Source organism: Littorina saxatilis, linkage group LG2 (assembly GCF_037325665.1).
Source record: "Littorina saxatilis isolate snail1 linkage group LG2, US_GU_Lsax_2.0, whole genome shotgun sequence".
NCBI lineage: Eukaryota > Metazoa > Mollusca > Gastropoda > Littorinimorpha > Littorinidae > Littorina > Littorina saxatilis.
In genome coordinates this window covers 75402596-75420095 of record NC_090246.1, presented here as the reverse complement: position 1 = coordinate 75420095, position 17500 = coordinate 75402596, and the positions used below count along the sequence as shown (strand labels likewise).

General features: G+C 41.7%; 1 protein-coding gene across 1 annotated transcript in view; it reads right to left on the bottom strand.

Annotated features, from left to right (window-relative positions):
• Positions 1–17500, bottom strand: part of LOC138954280 (von Willebrand factor D and EGF domain-containing protein-like) — a gene marked incomplete at its 5' end in the record, with an annotated part of 67862 nt that overhangs the window by 30151 nt on the left and 20211 nt on the right. The window contains 12 exons of the mRNA XM_070326163.1: positions 2005–2110; positions 2774–3036; positions 4720–4834; positions 5930–6058; positions 7465–7623; positions 8080–8696; positions 12473–12710; positions 13092–13689; positions 14105–14322; positions 14929–15129; positions 15605–15668; positions 16881–16954. Coding sequence (XP_070182264.1) covers positions 2005–2110; positions 2774–3036; positions 4720–4834; positions 5930–6058; positions 7465–7623; positions 8080–8696; positions 12473–12710; positions 13092–13689; positions 14105–14322; positions 14929–15129; positions 15605–15668; positions 16881–16954 — 2782 coding nt within the window. The remainder of the gene's footprint in view (positions 1–2004; positions 2111–2773; positions 3037–4719; positions 4835–5929; positions 6059–7464; positions 7624–8079; positions 8697–12472; positions 12711–13091; positions 13690–14104; positions 14323–14928; positions 15130–15604; positions 15669–16880; positions 16955–17500) is intronic.

Here is a 17500-nt window from a genome sequence, read left to right as displayed (position 1 = left end):
TTCAGTGGAGAAATGAGTGTTTGTTAATGGAATTCGCCCGCACGCTAAAAAAAAAATAATAATAAAAAAATAATACAACAATTGTATGAAGAAAAAAACCTCTGTTAAACTGAACTGTCAGAGAGAAACTCGGTGAACGCGCTTTCCATTGTCCAAACCGGAAACCTCTATTCGCATCAGTATACCCTCGGTCTCATAAAAAGCCCTCATGTCACCTTGTAATAACAAATCGTCTGGAAAAAAATCTATTGAACGAAATATCAACAGGTTGGTACTGGGTATGACCGACTGCCGATTTCATTTGCGGTAAATTCAGATGTTTTTTGCAGAAACGGTCCGGAGATTTCTGGTTATCGCTATTCTGGAAACCTTCAAGTGAAAAAATGATTTCCTCCCTGACCAAATTGTGTTATTGCGAGGCGAGCAAGTGTATAAAAAGCCACACAACCAAAATAGTACGGAGATTTAAGAAACGAAACGTTGGGACGTTTCGTTTTGAAGTTGTGGTAAACGTCATTATTTCGGGGGTCTCTCACTGGAAAGGTGAAGGTCAACTGAAACGGAACGTGGAACGTCAAAACGCAGTCACGTTTTCCACCCCCAAAAAACGAACAATATTTCGTCAACTTTTGTGAGTATTTTTGCACACTAACAGTTTTATTTGTTGGCCATTTAATGCATTGCTAGATTCATCAACCCTTTCACAGTCTTTCAGCGCTGAGAATGTGTTCATTGGAGGTAGACAACTGTTGTGAACTGAAATATTTTGAAGGGTGCTGATCCTGGTACATTTATCCAACTTCATGGTGAGAAAGCAAATGGCGAAGCAGAAGTAGGTCATCGCATCGAATTTTTATTCTGGCTTCGTATGTGATCAGGTGCATGAATTGAAAAATGTGAAGCTCTTGTGCGTGCAATGCGAGTATGTCAATCCTTTATTGACTCGTGGAGTTGAAATTATGCCATGCCCAGTCAGCGGATCATATCCTGCCATGCCCGGCCTTTCATTCCGAAACGAAACGTGAATACATCTAAATCTTGTCTGCGGCCTATGCCGTCTCGTTACACGTTCCGTTTCGCGGGGTGACTCATTCACCAAACGAAACGAGCTGCAAAACGAAACGTGCTGTTTCTTAAATCTCGCTAATGTCTCATCACTTCCGTTCCACCGACTGTGTTACTGTGCCGTCGATTACTGCTGTTGTTGTGCAATACAGTGGAACCCCCCATCTAAGACCCCCCAATTTAAGACTCCCTCCCTTTTAAGACCTTGTTATCTCAGACTTTCTGTTCACAACCTTTGTAAATTAACCCGCATTTTAAGACTCCCTCCTTTTTAAGGCCAGGTTTTCTCAGTTTTTTGAAGGTCTTATAAGGGGGGTTCCACTGTAGTTTGTTTTTGATCTTTCTTTCTTTTCTTTCTTTATTTGGTGTTTAACGTCGTTTTCAACCGTTCAAGGTTATATCGCGACGGGTTTTTGATCGTTTACAGAGCTTCGTAGAGCGGGAACCCAGGTGAAACAGTCAATACGTATTGATTACCATCAAAGTAGCGACTGATTATCAGAATGTCTAGCGGCTGCCTTGTGACGTATCACTTACGTGCTCCTGATATCAACAAGAATCAATACTCTCATAGGAGAGACAACAGATGTACATTGCCCACTCTGGAGAGTATCTTTTACAGATTTGGCTGGCCCTTTCAGAGTGTAAATGATATTATCTCCCAGGGTAGGTCATATTGGCCAGGAACTAAGGGTTGGGCAACCCCTACAGAAAACTAAGAGGGCTAAAGTCGGAGGTATGGAGCCTGAGTGGTGCTTCCAGAACAAATCACTGCACCACGCATCATCTACCAACATGACACTTAAAACAGGCTAACGACAGGAAGAAGAACGGATGTTTTACTTGAACTTTCCCAGCACCCTGATGTTCCACCTAGACTGAGGCAGCAAACTGAAGGTCAGTCTGCTGTTATGTTTTAAAGACGAGGAATCAACAAACCCGAGTAGCCCGACGGACAAATGCAGTCATACTGATACTGGTCTCCGTTGGCCCTTGGGTTCACGCAGGTCCCCCCGTTCTCACAATCGCACGGTACAGTCACAATCTGAAAGAAAGTATTGTTTGGTCTTGTTCATCAGATTAAATCCGATTGCAGTCCGAAAAAAAACATCAAAACAAAAGTAGCTGCGCTGATGACACACACAAATGAGCGAATACAATTCTCACGCTTGCACAGTACAGTCAGAATCTGAAAAAAAAGAAGTCTAGTCTACTTGTTGAAACCAAATCGAAAACGAAGGAACTGAAGACATACTATAGACTAAGCAAAATGTACTTAGAACTTATCTCATGGCACTTATGGAACACAATCTACCACATGTATACAAGTCATTCACAGGCACAATTGTTCACCAATCCAAGACATGTTTCTCTCCAACTGTTTGGGGCTGGATGTGGCACATTTGATAAGCAGCGATTCCGATTTGTGTTGATATATGCTACTAGCTTGGGCAAGATGGTATTCTTTGAAAAGGGAATATGTTGCAAGATTTTTTTTTTAAACTATGACCTAAGTATTTTGTATTCGTTAGTTCGCTGGTCTTTTGACGCAAAATTAGCTACAAAAACCAAATGATAGGTTAAATGTGCAATGTGTAAAACTGTAACGTCATTGTTGTTCATGGAAGTACACATAAGTTATCGTTTCTATCAAAGCTATAGCTGAAACATGGCATTATTCAGAACGAAACAACACAATTAAAATCACCTCAATTTTTATGGAAGCTGTGGCATTACAGTCATCGCGTGCAAACAAGATGAACTGTTCGGTCTTGACCACGCCCTCTTCGACGTCATTGCTTATAGCTCGCCACTGGAAGAGGCCTGATTGGCTGATGAAAGCGTCTTTCCGATCCAGACTGAGAATAAGGCGGGACCCGTCAGGATCGTTGACCCGTATACGAAAACGTATATCTTGCCCGACGAACACGAGTGGACGTTCCTCAAAACTAATGACCGGAGCGATGTTGTCTGAAAGAAGTAAAATAACACCTCAGCTTTTTGTTTTCAGAAGTTTGGGCCAGAAATGAGCGACCATCGCACGGTCTATCATGTCTGCAAAAAGTAAAATGACATCCCAGGTTAAAAACAAAAGCTAAATAACACATTTAAAACCAGGGCTGAGTATGACCATCACACGTTTTCTCACGTGTAAAAATGTTCTCTTTGCCTATATATTTTCAATCATTCGTTTTCTCCCATTGTCTGTATTTGCAACTCCCCCCCCCCCCCCTCCCCACGCCCATTCTATGTTTTACTGATAAATCTAGGAGCACACACTGAAGTTCTGATTATAATAAAAATAACCATTCAAGGAATTTGTCAGAAAAAATCACACCTAAAGAATTAAAAGTAAAGTTTACCGGTCATCAAAGTGCAACCAAAGCTTGTCTACGCGCACGATTGCTTCAACACATATCCTGCTATTGTAGTAATTATACACACGGCGGCGAGTGGGATTTAATGTATTAAACTGATTGTAAAAGGGATATATACTGTTAATGCAGGGTGTATGTCCTCTCCTCAAATGTAAAATGTACATCCTTATGTACCCATGTACGACTGTTTGGTTTTTATCATGTGTTAGAGCAAGTAGTTTTTTTGGAAAATATGAAATGCAAATGGTGGCATCAATTAATATTTTGCTGGTATCTACTTCCTCTAGCAGATAATCAAGAGTTCTGGTCAAGAAACAAAGACGCACGAAGCAATTGAGAACTGTGACTTTCGTACGTAACAGTTTACTCTACTTTCCCCTTAAGTATAGAATTAGTTTTGTAACGAAGTATCCAAATTGTTGGCTCCGTAAGCCTCTTGTGCACACTAGCTTCAGAGAGCATTCGGTTGAATAAAGACAAGTTGGAGTCTTCTAATTATCATCTCGTGGGAGGAACAGAAAAAGCTTCAATAATAAAATTACAGCATAGACTGTACGCAATACACTTTTGTATTCGTTCATTTAGGTAGCGACAACAATTCATAGGTAATTCACAATACCATTTACCATCACGTTTCGTCTGTTGTGTATCTTTTTCGTTTAGTTTAAAGACCGAGAGGTCGTAGTTCTTGTGAATGTTTCGTGTTTTGTTTTTGTTATAATTACACGTCGTCACGCTCATAAGATAATTGCCTATGTCATGTTTTGATGTTTTGAGAAAAACGCAAAAAGCCTACATTGGTTTCTGAACAATCTGCCTTCTTGAGTTTAGCTATAAGTTGCACACAGCCTATCTTGAGCGGTTACCACGGGATAAACGTAAGATAAAGAACTGACAGCAACATTTTCAATCAGCAAAACTGCATAACAACCCACAAAGAGATGTTGCGTACCTCCACATTCTCAAAACAAGTCTTCCTGTATCATACAGAAAAAGAGCCTAACTCAAGAAACGAGATCGGCAGTTTTGCTTACGTTACCGTGGCAATGATTTCCGATGGTCTGAGAGTTTTTACACATGATAAAAACCCTTCCAGTAGCTTCCCCTGTAGTTTAACAACAGAAATGCCTAACACTGAGATAATAGGTATTGTTCTTATGAGCGTGACGACGTTCGATTAACTTCCTTTTTCTTGCTTTTTGGTTGTTTTTGTTTATCTTTATTGTTTATTCTCTAATATAATTCAACAGCACAAATCATCATTTGTTTCATTTACTTGCTCTCGTTGACCATTTTTCTTTGGTGAGCTCCGGTCGGCACTGGAGACAGCTGTCATAGGGCTGGGGCTGATATCTGGTGTAACACTTCCCCTCAATGTAACACGAATCTGGCTGTAACAAAATCAAATTCAGAATGTGCTGTAACCTCACTTTACTCGAGATTCAAGCTAGTAGATTTAAAGTGTACCTGCTTGACATTTGACAAAATGTGTAAATGTCCATACATTCGAGATACATTAGGTAAATTAAGATACCAACATTAATTACACATACGTTTATTTGCGCGCTTTATCTTTTCAGTGCATAGCCTCTGGCATGATTATGTGATACGAGAAAGACTCAACGAGACACACTTCATCAAGTTCACAGACTTGTTATCCCTGTAACACTAATTGAATCGAGAAGTATGGTTTCCTGTCTAGACGTCTATGTGAGGTAACGAAATCCTACGCTGTTTGACCAGTATATTATGCTCACGTGTGATACACAACTGTCTGTCTGCCTTCCTGTCTGCCTGCCTGCCTGTCTATATGTCTGTCTGTCTGTCTTTGGGTGTTCTTACTTTGTATGTTTTATTGTTCTTATTTTTTTTGTTTTTTAAGGTTGTTGTCATATGTTGTTTGGTTGTTTTAAGAGCAGATGAACCACACTTTTCCATCCATTGTAATTAATTGTATGGACAATAAATGACCTTATGTCTTATCTTATGTCTTATGTCTGTCTGTCTGTCTGTCTCGCTGTCTGTCTGTACGTCCGTCTGTATGTCCGTCCGTCCGTCTCTCTCTCTCACTCAATCTCTCTCTCTCTCTCTCTCTCTCTCTCTCTCTCTCTCTCTCTCTCTCTCTCTCTCTCTCTCTCTCTCTCTCTCTCTCTCTCCCTCTTTCTCTCTCTGTCTCTCATGCTTACTTTGGTATCCTTTCAAAATAAAATTAAAATAAATTCAGATCAGTTCAATTCTAAGCAAGGGAAGGATCATAAAACAAAAAGTACGAACAGTGTTGGTTCGATTACCCTAGTTAAATTCAGACGTATTATATAATTTTATGTTCATGTCGTATCTTATCTTATCTTATCTTATCGCTCTGATGGTTAAAACATGAAATAATATGTTCATATCTTATCTTATCTTATCTTATCTTATCTTATCTTATCGCTCTTATAGTTAAAACATGAAATGATAACATAAGACAGACAGCATTGTTGCACCTTGGTAGTGCACCCAAAACGTCCGTCCACACCACAGGAACGACACAGAGAGTCATAGATGGTGAAGATTGTTGTGGACACCACGGTCTCGGTAAGTTCCTGGCTGCTCCCAGGGTAGTCAGTCACAACCTGAAAATGGTCACAAAAACACAGTCACAGCCTGAAAATAGTCACTGATAATATAGTCACACATCTTGAAAATTGGTCACGAACATACAGTTACAGCCTGAAAATCGTCTCAAACACACATTAACAACATGTAAAATGGTCACGAAAATACAATCACAACCTGACATTGGTCATACATACAGTCACAACATGATAGATGGTCACAAATACACACTCAGCCACAACCTGAAAAGTGTCACACACATACACTCACACACAGCCTAAACATGCATGGTAACTACATGTAGAAGACAGAGCCAACCTTACAAAACGATCACCAACAAAGTAGTACGGTCACAACCTGATAATGGTCACAGACATGCATTGATAACATGTAAAATAGTCACAAACATAGTCACAACCTGACAATGGTCACAAACAATGAAACACACAGTCACAACCTGAACATGGTCACATCCAAACAATCACAACCTGGCATTGGTCACAAACATACAGGCATAGCATGAAACATGCATGGTCACAAATACACAACTTCAAACTGAAAATGGTCTCACACATAATTATACACTCACATACAGCCTTAACATGGTAACCAATGTACAGCGCCAACTTAAAAAAAAAGGTCACGGACAAGCAAACAGTCACAACCTGAAAATCGTCACTAACATAGTTTGCCAACCCGAAAATGGTCAACACCATACAATCACAACCTGAAAAATCGTTACAAACGTACAGTCACAACCTTAAAATAGTCACACGCATGGTGCAAATAGAACACATTGACTAAGAGTCGGACCTGAATGATATTTTAATGGTATTTCAATTCAATCTCACATTGAATGGACCGACTAGATGTGAACGCCAGCATCCCATCATACTGTCCGTGTAGTCTAATGCACACGGCCAGGGTTGAGAACCAAAACTTAAGGTTGGACACAAAGGCTATGTGCCTATCACATATATGAGATAACTTGTCGCGTTTGCATGCGCAGTCACTATCAACATGGTTTGCTGTAGTTTATATCAACGCCGAAGCTAAAGAAATGCGACACATGCGACAGGTGCTAAGCCATGAAACTATCGTGCGCAAAATTGTGACCCCTAATACAAACAAATTATGATACATTGTTACGAACACGACTGACAGAAGGGATTGTTGGCTCTCAAGAGGCTACATAAATGCTCTGTTGTAAATTATGTGTATGTGGTTGTGGTTGTGTGTGAGTGGGTGTGTGCGTGCGTGTGTTGATGTGTGTGTATGTGTGTGTGCGTACGTGCGTGCGTGCGTGCGTGCGTGTGTGTGTGTGTGTGTGTGTGTGTGTGTGTGTGTGTGTGTGTGTGAGTGTGTGCGTGTGTGTGCGCACAGAAAACAAAACTTGCCCAAGCAAAAATATGTTACTAATTACCTCCACCCTAACGCTGTCGAAGGGACGACGCGTGTTGAAGATCTGTCGGAGGTAGTCCAAATAGGGTAGGAGACAGACGAACTGACCGTCCGATGAGAACGTGCTCCCTGTGGAAATAGGCTTGTTGGAACTGAGTGGGGCAACCTCGCCCTCTCCAACCTGTCAAGCAGAACGTAAAGATCCTGAATAGATGTTATCGAGGAGAGGTTTTTTTTTAGCGGAAGAAATAGTTTCAGTGACAAAACATTAATTTTGTTGATTGTTATGCTGATACTGAGACAAGGTTTTGGGTAGAAGGAAAACGTTCAGTCTCAGAATGAGCATTTTAAAATTCTAGGAAAATAAAAGACCGGTGAAAAAGAAGCAACAACAAAAACAAACCAACACTACATGGGAAAGGTATATTCATTTTCAATATTTCGCATAGAGCTCCTTCTTTTTCCTATATAATTACCGGAGATACTTGCTGCATATTGAGTAAATTAGATGGAGCACATGCCAACGCTCAACAATTAATGTGCAATTTCGTGGCTTTTTTTAAATGTGTTAAATAAGTCACTTTATTGACTGCATACTTTCACCCTAATCACGTCAAAAGCAACGTAAACGCTGTACCTCCACGGCCATTACACGACATCGGAAGGGCCCTTGCTGTGACGTCACATCAAAGCTGACGTCAGTGCAACGTTCCTGGTTGATGTCACACAGCACGAAGCGAAAAGTCTGGGCTTGCAGTATGTCCTCATCTCCCCTCCCAGCTTCGATGCTTCCAATGGTCTCTCTTGGCGTCGTCAAGAGAGGTGCCACAAATGTCGCTGTTGTTGTCATTGCAGGTGTTGACATGGTGTTTGGAGTCGTTGGTGTATTGGTTGTGGTAGGTGTTGGTGTTGTAGTTGTGGTGGTTGGTGTTGTGGTGGTAGTTGTTGGTGTTGTTGTGGTGGTTGTTGATGCCGTGGTGGTTGTTGGTATCGTGGTGGTTGTTGGTGTCGTGGTGGTTGTTGATGCTGTCGAGGTGGTGGTTGGTGTTGTCGTGGTGGTGGTTGTTGGTGTTGTCGTTCTGGTCGTTGTTGTAGTCGCCGTTGTAGTCGTTGTGGTCGTTGTTGGTGCGGCGGTGGTGGTTGTCGACGTTGTACTTATGGTGGTAGTAGAAGGTTCTGGTGTGATATCTGATGTGGTCGAAGATATAGGTATAAACGGGTCGGACACTGTTGTGACATTCTCGGAATCCAGATCTATGGCAGCCAAAAGGAAGATTGAACTACTCCTTGTGAATTGGTCCTTAAATCAATAGTTTCCGCCTTAAAACACATTTACACAACTTTAAAAAAAATCTGTCAGTAAAACAAGAACAAGAACAACAACGACGACGAAAACAACAACAACAACAACAACAACAACAACAACAACAACAACAACAACAACAACAACAACAACAACAACAACAACAACAAACCCTTATGCTAGCTGATCGTGGGATTGTATGGGTAAAATGTATGTATGGCCTCATAAACACTTTATTTTGCTGGGGACTATAATTATATGTGTTATGACGCCCTTTCGGTTTCGATTTATAGTGCCAGAGACTGTAAGGTAATGCCTTTCGAAAGGCTAATCTTTTATCGCTCGTGTCGATATACTGACTTGATGTAGTGTTATACTGCCTTTAGGTTTTGTTCTTCAGGCTGGGTTTTCAAATGGTGATGATATCTGATTACTGAAGTAACATCTCCTCTCTCTCTCTCTGTCTCTCGCTTCATCTCTCTCTCTGTCTCTCGCTTCATCTCTTTCTCTGTCTCTCTCTGTCTCTGTCTCTCTCTGTCTCTCTCTGTCTGTCTCTCTGTCTCTCTCTCTCGCTCGCTCTCTCTCTCTCTCTCTCTCTCTCTCTCTCTCTCTCTCTCTCTCTCTCTCTCTCTCTCTCTCTCTCCACTTTCTGTATCTCTGTCTTTCTCTCTTAAAATGTATCTTCCCTCTCTCAATTCATCTTTAACTTTCTCTCTGTCTTTTTTTACAACTAAATTACATAAACTGTATAACTGTATTAATTTTGTCTTCTTACTACACTGACATCCTCTCTCTCTCTAACACTCTCTCTCTCTCTCTCTCTCTCTCTCTCTCTCTCTCTCTCTCTCTCTCTCTATCTCTCACACTGTATCTTTCAATCTTAAAATGTATCTCTCTAATGCGCTCTCTCTTTTCTCTCTCTCTTCTCTCTCTCTCTCTCTCTCTCCCTCTCTCTCTCTCTCTCTCTCTCTCTCTCTCTCTCTCTCTCTTCTCTCTCTCTCTCTCTCTCTCCCTCTCATTTTCTCTTCCCATCTTAAAATGTATCTCTCTAATGCGCTATTTCTCTCTCTATATTTTAATGAAAATAGTATATTCTTGATTGTTATGTCCTTTGGGACACAGTCACTCACTTTTGATTTATTGTTTTGTTTATAAAATTATGATGTTCTGCATAATACCCATTGTCTTGCAGAGTTGATGTACTATTGCATAGTATTCTGACTCTAATTGACTCGCAAATGTTTGCTTTGCACCTTGTCATGAACATTTTTAACTACAATGTTTCATATAATGCGCTTATGTACATAAACTTATACTGTTTCACTAATTATGTATGTATGTAGTAGTAGTTATTATAGTAGATTTAGTCCCTCTTTAGGGCGAGGGCCAGATGCAAAAAGGTATACCAATGCTTATTCTGTTACCCTCGTAAAATAAAGAATTGTCATTGTCATTCTCTCTCTCTCTCTCTCTCTCTCTCTCTCTCTCTCTCTCTCTCTCTCTTAAAATCTCTCTCTCTCTCTCTCTCTCTCTCTCTCTCTCTCTCTCTCTCTCTCTCTCTCTCTCTCTCTCTCTCTCTCTCTCTCTCTCTCTCTCTCTCTCTCTCTCTCTCACTGCCTAGCTGTCCCTTTCTGACGCGTACACACACGAAGCACAAATACGCAGAGTATTTTGAAATCGTGCTGGAAATGATTAAAATGATTTGTAACATCACGTTTTGGCTCCTACGCTTTAATTAGCTTTGCTTTTTGCAAAACACGTCAATACTCGCTTTTGTAAACCTGTTCTTGTTGTGAGGATGAGGAAAATTACAGTGACATTACCTTAGGCTTTCCGTTTGGAGACATGATTAAAATCGTTAATAAATTTAAATGTCAACCGGAAATTACGAGTGTTTAGTTAACCTGCACTTTATTGTTTTGGAGAAGAAAACACACGGCAGCAAAGCTTTGTAAAGAGCGCCAATGCGATCTTTGATTTGCAGCGTAGGAACATAATTATAGGCTTACCATGGTTTGGGGAGGGGAAAACACGATATCAACAAGAACAACAACAATTCCTGCAAGTAAAACACACAAACACACACACACACACACACACACACACACACACACACACACACACACACACAGGATACATACACACACACGAATTAATACACACACACACACACAGAAACATCACAGTACACACACACACACACACACACACACACACACACACACACACACACACACACCGTCGTCATTATATCACAACCACATTCAAGGGCGGATCCATTATAATTATATTATTAGTTATCGTTAGATTTGACTGCGATATCCAGATTTTTCAATGCCAATGTCGAGAAAGTTGAAATCATATCAGATCGAAGCGTGAGCCGAGATCTGATATGATTCAGCCTTTCGAAATACTAATTTTACTGGTTATTATTCAAGCAACAGCTTCAAAGTATTGAAGCAATGATCAACATTTTGTCGGCACGAATGTAGTTAAAGTGTGTATCCAAAGAAAACGGGTGGTGGGGGGGGGGGGGGGGGGGGGGGGGGGGTTGGGGGTAAAAACAGCTGACTGGTTTGTGTCGTGTGGTATGTAGACCAGGTCAGGGGTCAAGGTTAGGTCAGATCGCGTGAAGGATTGTGGTATAGATACAGTTATCGCCGAGCTGCAGTTCGCCGATTCGGAAAAGACGATTTCACATTGTTCGGTTTCGTAGCTCCAGAAAAATAGATAAAGAAGATACCAAAGGAGATTTCCTACAGGTTAATCTGCACCGCGTGTTTCCAATGTCTGCGCGAGGAAGCGCTGTCAAAAGCGCAGTGTCGATCTGGCCATCTGGCAGTCGTGTCCCCGTAAGTAGGCTACAGACAGACAGATCTAGATCTAGTGTCTCGCACTCTTGCACCGTATCACCTATGCTTACTGTGTGTGTGTATGTGTGACGGAGTGATTGAGTTTGTGTTACTGTTTGTCGATTTCTTACGTGAGCCTTGAAGGTTCCGCCTCTTGTTTTCTGTGTAGAAGACAGCTTCCAGTTCTTAGTCGTTATCGACGGACTGCAGTGTTGATAATGTTGTCGAATCGCCCACTGCAGACGACACAATATTCCAAGAGAACTTTCAAAGATGGCGTCTTCCGATAGCCTTCGTGACTGTTTTGAAGCTGTTGAGGTTTTTGTGTGGATTTTGCATGGCTACAACAAAGAGGGATGGGCCAGTGATTCATGCTGGAGCAAAACGTTTAAATCGGCTGCTCATTTCCAGCCTTTACGTGAGTGATGAGCGCTGATACCCTGCAAGAGAACTCGCTTCTCGCTCCAAAGTTCAGTTAGTTTACGGCTGTTCCAATCGCCTCCCTCGGTAAGATTAAAACATACCATTCTACTACTTGTCTGTTAAAGGTGGGCGGAAAAAGTGTGTACTTAAACTTGCTGATGCAATTACTTTCCTTTTATAAATGTGCGCTTTAAAATAATGGGAGATTTGTGTTTCCTTCAAGTGAGATTTTTTTCTTCAAATTTACAATTGGAAAACTACTTCCTGCACGATATCAAATTCACTAGGAACTTCCTTTGCGATATCAATTGATATACAGTTCCTAGTTGACCAATGACAACAGGTGTTTTTGTCATGTGATCAGTAAAAATGCGATAAAAGATCATATACCTATGCCCATATGGATAAGCTACTACCCTAACCCTAAAAGAACAACAAGTATCTCAACATACCGACAGTTTTCTCGCACTCAGGCCCCGTAAACCCGGGCTCGCAGACACAGCCCTCGGGCCCACACTCTCCGTTCTTGCAGCCTTTCGGGCAAGCGATGGCGTCTTCCAGAATCTTGGGCCACGCAGCCCTAATCGCTCCGGGCTCACGGAAGTCACGTGCTGACTGCAGAAGGCCAAGGTCACACAGACTTTCTAATAGCGGTACGGTGAAGTCCGCCCAGCTCGTGTTTCCCTTGACCTATGAAGTCCAGTGTTGTACATTAAAGCTGCCATTTATGTATTCATTGTTTAAAAAACCCCAAAACAACGAGATATCAAGATCAGACTATTTGTTGAGTTAAAGGTGGTTTTGTTTTGGAAACCACAGTAGTTCACATCCGAACAGCAACACAAAAAAGATAAAGTAACAAAGAACAACAGACAAAAATACGAGAAGAGGAAATATAACACTGAGGTATACAAGGCAATTGGAGCTCAGGGACAAATCTATAAAAACAAATATAATTATATAATCATACGTTTGACGAAAGGTTTCTCTTCTTCGATGGTCTTCATGATCTTCAAACAAAACGTGGAGTTCTAAGAAACGCATTATTCGCAATTCTATTTCTGCACTCACCTGAAGGTCGGCTTTGCAAAACTCGAAAGCCGTTCCTAGGGAACTCCCGAGAAACTCAGCACAGTTGAGAGCTACGTTAGACCCAAACAGCCTCTCTGCGCATGCGTCTGTAGCCTCGTTCTCGGTCAGACCGGAAGCTGCCGGCCAGTTTGGAATAAAAGCAGTAGAGGCCAGCAAATAATCTGGTTGAAAGAAATACGCCGCACTGCCGTTTCTGGGGCGTACAAAATCCAACGTAGCATCAGGAAACGTTTCTCTTCTTGAGTTCGCTTGTCTTCTCCGTCTGCTGGGCTCGATCTCCAGAAAGTTGATTTCCGCGAAGTATGGAATACCATTGTCGTCATAATCGCCAAACTCGTCTCCTGACGTCACAGTTGCTGGAATGTCGTCGAGGCTGCCGACCAAACCGCTCTCACTGAAGAAGAAGTTCGTCTTATCCTCGGAGGCTTGGACGGTTGGTGTGATGTCATTGACGAGTGACGTCAGAGGACACACACCGCCCGTGTTGGTGGCAGAGCAGTCACAGCGGGAAGTAACGCCCAGCGGCTGGGCATCGTTGATCGGGGGCTGGTCAAAGAAGCTGGACGCTGGGGGAAGTCTAAAACACAATCAAACAAACAATAGCTGATCACAAGGTTTTTGACGGAGATAGAGACTGGGTGGTTGTCCCTCTGAATGACTATCTTTATGTCTGCCCGGGAGCCTGTTAGTTGCTTGAGTTAATTTCTCGTGGTTTAGGGAATTGACCCATCCGTCTGACTATCTGCTTGCCATCGAACAGGCGTTTCTAGTCAAAGTGCATGACTGTTTGTTAAAGTACCAACACGATGTATCGTCATTGTTTCCTTACCTTCATGTTATTTGTTGAAAAGCTTCTACTGCATATATCGATTAGTCGATAGTGTTCGTTATGTTGTTTGTTTTTGTTTTGTTCGCTCTTTAGTTAACATTCCTGTGCATAGCACAACACCAGAGTGTTTCTAACATCGAAATAACCAGGGGTTACTACAGACCTCCAGATCTGGACAAACTCCAGTGCAGTGAGTCTGTCGCTGGCCGACTTGGCCATGACCTTGCCCTGAGCATCGTGAAAGTCGTTGTCCATGTCGCTGTCATAGAACCCGCAGAGCCCCCGAGAGAACCCCAGGTCTGTGGGAGGGGTCAGCAAGGAGATGGACATCCCCCATGGTTCCAGGTACGTCTTGATCAGGGTCCCGCTGGCGAACACAACCTGCCCATGCGAGATTGAATATTATATTTCATGCAGTGCTGTTGTGGGCCTATTTACAATGACGATGATTGTAATAATGATGACCCACCACCGAACATTATACAATTAAAGTAATCTCGATATAAAAGGGAAGGAAGCGCTCTAAATGCATTTGTTTAAGATTTTCTCAAAGATATCTCGACTTTGATTGGCTGTATGTACGTATGTTTGTTTTCTTTTTTCTTTTTCTCTTTCTTTGTATATATATATATGTGTGTGTGTGTGTGTGTGTGTGTGTGTGTGTGTGTGTGTGTGTGTGTGTGTGTGTGTGTGTGTGTGTGTGTATGTTTGTGAGCGTGTGCGCGCGTGTATGTGTGTGTGTGTGTTTGTGTGTGTGTGTGTGCGTGCGTGTGTGTGTGTGTGTGTGTGTGTGTGTGTTTTTGCTTGTGATGTTCAGGCTATCTGAGCAGACAGAAGATGTCGGATTTGCATCATGTTCTGCGATGTCATTGTATCTATTCCTCACATTCATCAGGCGCCAGGCATTGCCTTTTGCAGGCAACATCATCAGAAGACACTATAACACAAAACAGCTGCAGTAAGTTTTAGCCACTGACATTTTCTTACCGTCAGTAATCTGCCTCCTTTTGACTCGTACACTTTGACGTCATCACTGATGAAGTTACCAGGAAAGGTGACGTCAGCAGTACCAGGAGGCTGTTGACGTGAGCATGTGTCTATTGACACTACGTCACCAGTGTCACGTGCCACAAACCCGCATGCGCAGTAACCTTCGTTGTTTCCGCAGTCCGACACCCGAATATGCATCTGAAATGAGACCAATGCTCAAAACGAGTGTTGCACAAATAAATACGTTCTTCGGTAGAGATTTCAATATGACTTCAAGTTTAATAAGGAAGATACTTCTTTGATGAACAAAGTCAGATCTACTGCATATACGGCGCCTCATCAATACCGTTGCACCTTTCTCACGGCATCCTCCGCAGTTCCAGATAGACCTGCGCATTCATACTCACAACGCAATTTCATAATGCCATCCAAAAATACGAAACGGTCTTTGTTATTTTGGCAATACTATCCCGTTTTCCTTTCACCCTTTTTACGTCTACACATCACCTGGATTTATCCTTATTCCGACACCTATAGCTACCTCCCTCTTACCCATATTCCATCCAAAGACTCCTTTTCCTTAAAGCTATCTACCTTTTTTTCCCGTTGAAAATATCCCTTTCTCGACATCTACATACCCATTGTCTCTGTTCTTTCACGCAGATTTACTTACCGTAAAATCTCTGGACAAACTCTTGTGCAACACAAATGTCCCTCTGCTGTACATGTCGTAGATTCTGAAAGTCCACATGACAGAGTGAGAGAATATGGAACGTGCTCAAAATCACACGGTGATATTGAAAGACTGATGCATACAAAGATTTTAATAATATAAGAGTGTTACAATGTAGTCATTTGTAGCCTGGCACCATAGGCTAACACTCCTTCACGGTTGTACCTATCGAAGGTGCTCAATGAAGCCGTTGTTCTGTCTAGATAATGTGTTTGAAGAGGCGCGTTGAGCAAGTTAGTATATTGACGTCTGTGCTACGGTCATCAATTGTATGTACGTTTTCTAATCGATAGTATTCATTATCTTGACCAGTATTTTCATTGGTTAAAAATGATTGTATTTAGATGACAAAGGACGGTATATAATGCAAAAGATAAACTATGAACAACACAACAAGCTATACTTATATCAAGTGTGGTTACACGTTAACATCCACGCAGAAAAAAAGTCTTGTACAGGTACTTTCAAGGTCAAGAAAAATCCTTTCACAGAAATATCAAATCATACATAAGAATGTAACTAACAATCTGAAGCAATGTAGAGAAGGAAGGGGAGATTTTTGCATCTAGGTATACTGTCATTATTCAGCACTGTTTTTCCCCCTGGTATGTGACTGGGCATGTGAGTTTATATTTGCTACGCATAATGGTGTACTAACGTGAGACTGCTAAGAACGTGACGCCCATAGTTAGTTTGCGTGCAAGGCTATTTGATAAGCCTCTATTCAGAGCGTTATTGGACTAAGTTTGCCTCAGTAATGACGTCAGTGTAAACATATCAAGGGGATGTTAGTCGCTAATACGATGTTTAATAATATGCAATTGGCTAGTTTATGTCAAGAAAGTCAGATGACGTAGGAAGATTTTTAAGACATCATGGTTTTGGGGTTTCAAACACGTGTTACCTGAACCGAGCACTGTGACAGTCCCGATATCTCTTCTGTTTCACAAGAGCAAAATAAATGAGGATGTCCAGGCATACCTGTCCATTGCGCACTTCAGTAAGCTGTGTCTCAAGATTTCATACACATGTTCTTTGTGTGTTAGATAATATCCATATTCCAGTATCTCTGATGTACTGCATAGCTGCGCCTAATCTAGCGATATAGCTATATCAGTGTTATACACAATGCGTTGCAAAAGTTTCATAAGCCATCACACGTTAACTGATACAAGACAATGAGGGGTTTAAATCCAAGCAAGTGCAGAAGCCTTACTTGCCATCAAACGTGATGACGTGGGGGTCCGAAAACACATGGCACTGCGCCAGAGGCAGTTCTTCCAGCTCCAGCTGTCCGAATGAACAATACAACACATCTTAGTGATAGCTAGCTAAATAGAAGCAAGAAAATACCACTGCTTTAAATCACCACGCCAAAGTATATATATTTTTTTACAAGATTGTTGACCATGCACAAACCAAAACACGTGCCAACCAATCAAGCAACATAACATGGTCTATTCAATCGCTGTTAATATGTTTTCTCTCTGAAATGCAATGCGGAAAAGTATGAAAGCCAGCCAATAAAAGGACGAACATAGCAAACTGATTGAGCTTTATATCAAAAGCAGGTGCAGTCTTAGAAACACAACGGTACCACAATCAAGAGTACTGGTCACGAAACAAAGACGCACGAAGCAATTGAAAACTGTGACTTCCGTCAGCTTTGAGACAGCCAGCCAATACAATAACGACATTAGCAAACTGATTGGTGCATGCAGTCTCGTCATAAGCGTCTTTGTCTGAGCTTAAATCTTCCAAAACCGGCATATGGGCTTAAATCCGCCGCAGCCGATTTGATGTTGACGTGTTCCTGTGCAATCCCCGTGCAGCAAC